The sequence below is a fragment of the Nothoprocta perdicaria genome, unplaced genomic scaffold (genome assembly GCF_003342845.1).
Source record: "Nothoprocta perdicaria isolate Ctin4 unplaced genomic scaffold, notPer1 scaffold_22, whole genome shotgun sequence".
NCBI lineage: Eukaryota > Metazoa > Chordata > Aves > Tinamiformes > Tinamidae > Nothoprocta > Nothoprocta perdicaria.
Window position 1 is genome coordinate 5,400,886 of NW_020455415.1, and position 8,386 is coordinate 5,409,271.

Consider the following 8,386-nt stretch of genomic DNA (forward strand, 5'->3'; position numbering starts at 1 on the left):
ACCAGCTCTTAGATACCCCCTGGCTCAAAGTCACGTAGCCAGGAGGGTTTTGGAGCTCCAGGGCTTGCTATTAGCCTCTCCTGAGTAAAGCACTGATCTGTGATTTCACGTATTTGTATATAAGTTGTTGGGGGTAGCCTGACARTTGGAGTGCAACGGGGCTCTGCCTGCCCCAGGTGCCATCAAACCTGCCCTACTTAATCAAACCCTGTGGGTGCTGAGGAGACCTCGCACAGGGGTCCTCCTGGTTGTGCTTCACGCAGCAAGGCTGATGTGACGCATAGTGGCCATGGTCACGGTACTGAGGGGCATGGTGGCAGGAAGGGGCTAATGGCTTCGTGCTGCTGATTTCTTCTGTGGGGCAACCTCCGAGGAGGCACCCGCGAAGGCAACGGGGCCCCRTGGCCACCCCTGTGGGAGAACAAGGGAGCTGTAACGGGGAGGGACGGCAGCGAGAAGCCCTGGGGAGGGAGCAGGCGGCCTCTCCTCGGCCTCCCGGCGAGCAGCGTCGCTGCTGCAGCCTCCCTCGTGGGGCAGGAGGGCAGCGAGAGGCTTTGCCGCCGTGGAGCTCAAGCACCTGCAGGGTTTGGGCTAGTTTAATGCTAAAAGCTGGTCAGGCTGAGTTTTACCAGCAGCTCTTGTGTTGAAATAGAATCCCAGCTAGTCCCTTTAAAATTGGCAAGGCATAAAAATGATCAGGTGGTTCTTCGTGCCTGCTCTGGTGTAAAACCCAGCAGTGCCACTGGCTCCATAAGTCACATTCAGAATTTTCTGTARGGTCTGAAATACTTGTTACAACAGCTTTGTGTTCATGTAGCCTTTGGCCAGGCTGTTCATGTGAGGTGGCCAGTGCAAAGCTGGGCTGATCTTGCAGTTTTCAGASGTTACTTTACCCAACAGCTCTCATGGGGAACAGCCAGATTGGCTAGTTTGAGGATTTGGAGAGAACTGGTGGCCTCATTTACCAGCTGGGTGCAGAATCCTGCCAGAAACCTAGTCTTAAGTTATCCATGGCCACACATTGATCTATCCGCTACCTTTTTACCATCTGTGGGAACAGCAGCCTCAAATCATTACARGAAAGAACAAGAGAGTTTGGTGAGCTCCTGATGCAGTGTGTGAGCTTCAACACCAAGCTCAAGCTTGTGTTTGTCCATCACTGCAACCTTTTTGGGAGGTGGCTCATGTATGTGCTAGAGCAATGAGCTCCATCTTAAAGCTTAATCAGCATGGGTTTCCACTCCTGGGATATTTTGAGCAGATGGTTTAAACAGAAGAAAGATAAGGGGGCTGGTGTGGGACAGGGTAGGCTCTAATGCTCTTTTCTTGTCATCCCATAGATCTCATGCTTTACAATTTACAATGAAAGTGGTACTTAGGAGACCAACCAAAAAAATGAGCCTAATGGACATAACTAAAATTTTCTCCATGCTCCAGCCCAGAGAAGATGAAGAAGATAATGGAGAAAGCCAGGAGCTGAACCAAGCGGTGTCTGAGGATGACTATCAAACTCTTGACAAACTCTTGCGCCAAGACAAGTACAAAAAATTTATCAACAGCAGAAGTGGCTGGGGTGTCCCCAGCACCCCCCTCCGCCTCGCCGCGTCCAAGGGCCACATACGGAGCTTGGAGATCCTCCTGGCCCACGGAGCAGACGTGGACAGCCTGGATGTGAAAGCGCAGACGCCGCTGTTCACCGCCGTGAGCAACGGCCACCTGGAGTGCGTCAAAGCCCTCCTGGACGCGGGGGCCTGTCCATCGGGCAGCATCTACAACAACTCCTCTCCGGTGCTCACTGCTGCTCGGGATGGAGACATCGGCATCCTGCGAGAGCTCCTGGACCACGGAGCCGACGCCAACGTCAAGGCGCGGGTGCCCGAGTGGGCCGCCAATGCTGTGGCTTGCTCGGGCCCGCTGTACCTGGCTGCGGTTTACGGGCACCTGGAGTGCTTCAAGACGCTGCTGCTTTATGGAGCCGACCCCAATTACAACTGCACGGACGAGAAGATGATCGCACGGATCAAGCAGCCCAAGACTCTGCTGGAGTTTTGCCTGGGACACGGCTGCAGGAGTGAATTCATCAAGCTGCTCATCGACTTTGGAGCCAACGTGTACCTGGTGAACGTGGCGGGGGAAAAGCTCCCGCCTSGCACCGAGGGCCTGGAGCTGCTGCTGAGGGAGAGAGGTAATGTGTGTGCGTGCCCAGGGGCTGGTGCTGGGCATGGGCAGTGGACAGGGCACGGGTGCAACTTGCTTCAGGTTCCCCTTCCCTTTACCTCTACCTACCAATAACGGTGATGCTGCCCTTGTTGGAGTCATTTTGGGGACTGCTGTTCAAAAATATCTGTAATCGGAGGATATTTTCTGTAATTGGGGCATGTGGAGTTTTCTGTGCCAGCATTTTCACTTGTGTTGAATACTGTTTTTCAACAAGGCTTCTCCCTTCCTTCCCTTTCTGCAGCTGTATACTGGCTCCCTTGTACTGCCTAGGTGCTGAAAGCTCCACTTATTTAGTACAACGCTGGGGGGTTCATCCTTGTACACCCACCTCCTGTGGCACAGGGGCTGCTAGGGCTGAACGTGCAGCGGCGGTGGCTGCAGCACTCAACCTCTCCCAGACCCCTCCAGCTTCACTGAACCGAATCGAGGTTCTCCGGTGACTTCTCTGTCATTTTTTTTCCTCCCTTTCCTTATAGCTCATCCCAAATCCCTGCTGTCTCAGTGCCGGCTGGCGGTGAGGAACCTTCTGAAGCTGGCAGGCCATGCGCAGGCCATTGGCGAGCTGGACATCCCGCCTGTCCTGCGGAGCTACCTCCAGCACCAGCCGTAGGAGGAAGGCTCYGATGCAGCTCGAGCTCCCATGAACCATATCAAGAAACTAAATTAAAAGCTGCTCCGAAGTCACGATTGCCCAGCACAAAACAGCCCTTGATCAGCGGCTTCAAGGTGATTGTGGCTTAACAAGTGTCCCCCAAAGGGGTTGCCTTTGTGAAAAGGATATTTACCTTGCCCTGTGGAGGGCAAGAGGGTGACAGTAAACAGAAGAGACCTCTGCACCCAAAGTGTTGGCATGATGGTAGGACAGGATCTGATTTAATTAGTGTTTGGTTGTGAACCCTCTTCACACCTTTAGTAGTCATKAATTAGTTGGAGAAGGACCTAGGAAAAGGCTTGATGGCCAAAACCAGAGGAGAAAAGCCTGTTTTGCCTCCTTTCTTTTKGGGGAAAAGTAGAGAGGAAGGAGGTTAAAGCGGCCTCCATGTAAGGAGGAGCCATGTAAAGTGGCTGCACGTAAGGCCAGTTTTGGGAAGGCTCTGGAAGTGCTTCCTCTGCTTCTCCACTGCCAGACCGGGCTGGTTTGGAGGTGGGCAGCAGAGAAGCGYGAGCTGTGGACAGCTCTCCTCATTAACCCTCATGCTGGCAGTGGTTTGGCATCCCAGTGCCCTGCGTTACCTCTGGATCTCCTTGGCTGACCAAACGGAGGTGGCTTTAGGCTGTGTATTTAAGCAACGTTAAATCATGGGTCCTTTTCCCAGCCACATGTCCCCGATGAGGCAGGGCTTATCTTATGTACATGCACTGTTTTTATTAAATTGTTGTGACCTGTTTGGTAAAATACTGCGTAACTGGTAAGAGACGAGCCTGGAAGCTCAGCCAATATCACCTGGAAGTGACACAGGACACTGCCCAATGGCACAGCTCCCCAGATTTGCTTATTCGCTGCTCACATGGGGAAGCATTTACTGCTTAAATATCCACTCATGGGCAGAAACGCCAGTGCCAGGACTGCTCCTGGCTGGAAACCTTCATATTCACCTTTATAGAACGTAGGAGTTGTGTTATTATCATGTAAGTATCGTGCAAGCTTGTGAGCCCATCTACGAGCTGTGGCCTCCTCTGCCTGCAGCACCTCTTGGCTAACCCAGCAGAACGAGGCTTTCACTCTGCTACGCGTGAAAAACACATTTACTACAAGTAAAACCACACACAACCTTTCTGCAGCGACTGCTTTGTCCCTCCTTGAAGCCTAGCAGGATTGGAATCTGCGTTTTGGCGGATTTAGGGCAGGGAGGGAGCTTAGGCGTTCCCGGGGCCGCTCTGCCAGTGATTCACTCTCTGGCTTTGGCAGCCACACAGGCTTTTTCTTCTCAGACTCTGCAAAATTGTCTTTTTTTTTTTTGTTTATTTGTTTGCTTTTTTTTTGTGCAAAGTGATGGTCAAACGTGTAATTAACTGCGATCCATGCCCTGCCACAGTAGAAAAATCCCTGGCATTGGCATGGGTCAAAGTCAGCCCTTCCTGGGTGGGACAGGCTGTAGAAGAGCTGTCTGGGCTCTGCTTTTTAAAGTGAAAAACAAAGATGGGAGAATGCAGGTAGAAGACACGTTTGCTTGGGTGAGTTCTTCCCCATAGGGGTTCCTTATGATGGTGTCACTTGTTGCTATATTTTAGTCTTCAGCACAGTGGCTGGGGCAGCTCCAGGCTGCCCTTTTTTTGGTGTCAGCAATGGGGACAATACCTCTTAAATCAAGATTGGCAATTAGAGGTTATAGCCCAGAGGAGGCCATAGTATAAGTAGGTAACCTAGCTGGTCCCTCCTGCAGCAGATGATGAGGGATAAAAACTGCCGAATGGGTAAGCTCAGCCCGAGTGTTTTGCACTGAGCCTTGCTCTGCTCTTAATAACTCATGCTGCGACAGCGGGGAGCGGGGACAGGCTTTCCTTAATTACATTGATTGCTGCCTTTCAATGTGTGGAGGGAAAGAGCAGTGAAATCACTGGAGCAGGAAACTGTAGCTCTTCTTGGAGAAGGAGCTTAGTCGTTCAGAGCCGTGTGATCCTTGCTGTGATGTAAGGGAGCCCTGGGTGGACTGGAGAGGGCAACTTGCTTACATTTATAGCCCTGCAGTGCCGCTGCTGCTCCTCTGCAGCCCAGGGCATGGGTGGCTGTTATGTTCTGGATCATCTTTAGCATTTAGCTAAGTATATCCCATATACTCTGTTTACTACAGTGTAATTGTATCTTGAGTGCATCCACAGTTAGGAAAAGGCATGTGGAAGCTGCGTGTGTGTCCAAACACATCTCATGGTGCCTTCAGGAGCTCTGCACGTGCACAAAGGCTCTTTGGCCTCCCAGAGCGATGTTTTCTGTGAGACTTTGGCAACTTTGCTTCTTGCCATTATTGAATGTCTCTTGCAAAATGTCAGCTTGGCATCAGCTCGAGTTAGCTTGCTGTTTGCAAAACAGGCACATTTTGCATTATTTATAGGCTTCTGATCTAATTGTTATTTCAAAGGTTGTGGGATCTATTAATCRGCATCTATTAGGCTGCAGGACATCTCCGGAGGGAAGTATGAAGGGTCCCAAGGTTGGCATACTAGAAATTAGCCTGGACAAAGCTTTAGCATCTGCTTTGTAGGGAGCAATTGGCTGTGAAATGGGACTCGGTGATTTCACCCTTCCTAGAAGAGCTGCAGCAGCCTCTTCTTGAGGGGTGGGATTAGTGGCTCATGGGTCCGTGCCAGATCCAAGGGGCAGGAAGCAGCACAGGGAGGGCAGCAGGTCTGGATGGTCATTGAGGACTTGTCAAATTGCCTGAMCAAGCCAGTTCATGTGCAAATACAGACTGACCAGACTGTGTTGCACCCAAAATGGATTTGTGTTCGTTCTTCTCTGCCCTTTGCTAAAATCCTCTACTTCGTTTGCAGAATTTGATGGGAATCCTTTCAGCTGCAGATCTGATCTGCTGAAGGGACATGAAGGCCCTGGGGCAGTCTCTATGAGAAGAAACCCCTTGCTGCACACCTTGCTGTTCATGTTGACACCTGGAAACCCTCCTGTTGTTTATCCAGCACCAATTTGTCTGTAGGCTTGTCCTTAATCCTAGGAAACGGAATTAAAAGTTGAAAAAGTAAGTTTGTTTTATACATGAACATCAAGCTACATGTATTTGAAGCTATATGAAAGAGCCTACTCTGGCTCTTCTAGTGCAGTTTGGGCCAGGTAAGTCTTACACTGTGGAGCTGCACAGCATTTTAAATGCTAATTCTTCTGTTATTATTAGGCCACTACCAGAATGGTGCTGGGAGTGATTAGAGTCCTGCAGGAGTAGGCTGAATGCATGCAGGGAGCCCAGCTGAGTCCCCAGCACCTGCTGGGTGCTGAGCCTTCACCTTGTGATCATCAGCCAGGGCCCTGGCTGGGTTGGTGACAGGTCACCTCCCTGCTAGGGACAAGGGCCCCGGCTACCTCCCCTCCTTGCTCACGGGCCACTGGGCAGCCTTGAGGAGCTAATGACTTGYGGTCCCTGCTGTCCTGGGATGGATTTGAGCTGACAGCCTGAATGGGAATATAATTTGTTAATATTTGAATGGATGAAAATTTTCATTTTCAAGGTAATCGTGCTAAACAAGCAGCAGCTGGTGGTTCTAATAACAGCTGCCCATGTTTATTAATTAATGGGAGCTTCATGTTGGGGAGCAGTTTGCAGCAGCGTTCCCAACCAGCAGGCTGCACTCCAGAGACAAGTGGCTCCTTTGCTTTCTCACCCAACAGGCACTACCGGCTTTCTGGGAAAGGGCTCGTCTTTGCAAATATATTTCCAGCTTGAATTTCTCCTACACAGCAGTCCAAATAAGTGGAGGGGGAATATTTAGAAGCAACCTGAGGAAGGTTTTGCCTGCTGCACTTGGGGAGCAATGCCCATGGCCACGGGTCGCAATGCTCTGTGCTCGGTGTATCTTTTGTTAAGCCTCCTGATGGCCCAGAGGCAGTGCTCCGTTTTATCCGAGCTCAAACCCGAGGCAGGAGCTACGGCAGGCGCTCGCGCTGCCAGCTCTGGCCCTTGGGCGCTGGCATTGTGCTGGCCCGGCCCCACTGATCCTGGGGATCTGGGGGATATTAGCGGTGTTTTGATGAGCRGAACATGCCCAAGGGAATTTTAGGCCGGCTTTTGAAAGCTTTGTCCGTGGTGGACGGGAGCAGCGGAGCTTGCTGCCTGCTCCGCTTGTTGAGGCTAAGCAGGCCCTCTGGGACATCCACTTGCTGTGGCCACCTTGGCCTCAGTGCAGCCTGAAACTCCTTCTGAGAACACRGTGTCGGGATGGATGTGGCCACCTCCTCAGGTGGTGACCTGCCGTGACTGCCAGAACTTGAGATCTCGCTCCTGCCTTACCTCATCCACCCCAAATGGGGGCAGCCGCCTGCCCACCAAGGCTCTGGATGACCAGAGGTCCCTTCCTCCCCTCAGGCTCCGCATCCTCTCGAGCCGCTGAGCGGGACACGTTGGGCCTATTGCCAAGTGAGCTTGACCTTCCCGCTCTGCGCTGAGGCCACACGTCTCATCCATCTCCAGGTGCAGTGTGACGGCTAATCCGGACCCTGCCACAGCTCTCGGGCACCATCTGCCTCGGCTCTGTGTCATCTGCTGGCTCGCGGGACCCCCGCGTCCTGCCCGCCCACCCTTTGCCCTGGCAYGTGCTTCTGATGATCCCTTTGCACATTAAGATGATTGGGGTAACACAAGGAAAACAGCCCCCAGGCTGAACTTGAGGCTGGGAAACTGCTCACTTGGGAAGGAAGTCTGGGAGAAGAGGTAAAAATGGGGATGAACTGGCATGCRTTCCCAGGAGGGACTTTTTGGGGATCCCTGAAGCCCGAGCTCCTTTAGGTTAAAATCACTGCTCTGCTTTAGCACAGGCCCTTTTTTCCCTCGTGTGCTCAGGGCCGAGAGCACTGGAAGGGACCATGTAGTGATTAAGAGGCCTTCCCAAGAAGGGCTCCCTGGCTGACAGGCGCTAGTCACAGGGGACAAGAGCACACATGCCCCTCTTGGGACACACATGTGCTGTCACTGTGTCACCCATGGGATCTTAGCTGAGCACACACCACTGAGGTGTCACTGTGCCATACATGTCACTCACGGTGTCACTGTATCATTCTGCTGTCCATGTGTCACAGCTGTGCAGTGTCACAAATCCAATGTGTCCTCATATCACCTGTGAAGTTTAAGTGCCATGTGCATCATGTCACACAAATGTTGTGTCCCTGTGTCACCATAGGGACATGGTGACAAGCTACTAGGGTGTCCCTGTGCCAGGTATGGTGTCACAAGCACTGTTACACCATAATGGTGTCCCTGTGTCACCCACTGTGACAACCAGAGCGTCACAGTGCCACACACAGAATGTGTCACACGGCATCCCGTGTCGCCTTTGTGCCACATCCACGCACGCCTCATGTTGCACAGCCGGGCGCCACCCTCGTGTCCCGGTGCCACACCAGCTGCGTGACATCACGCACGGCCCCCYCCGTGCCACCTGCGGTGTCACAGCCACGCACGCAGGTCGTGCGGGGTCCCCGCGCCGTCACAGCGCCGCCCCCGCC

The 8,386-nt window shown here is 52.5% G+C and overlaps 1 protein-coding gene across 1 annotated transcript; it reads left to right on the forward strand.

The window, feature by feature from the left end:
* The first annotated feature begins 1,362 nt into the window (after positions 1-1,362).
* On the forward strand, positions 1,363-2,830 carry ASB12 (ankyrin repeat and SOCS box containing 12). The gene is made up of 2 exons (XM_026039140.1): positions 1,363-2,185; positions 2,697-2,830. The coding sequence occupies exons 1-2, from the start codon at positions 1,363-1,365 to the stop codon at positions 2,828-2,830; spliced, it is 957 nt and encodes a 318-aa protein (XP_025894925.1).
* The last annotated feature ends 5,556 nt before the right edge of the window (positions 2,831-8,386 follow it).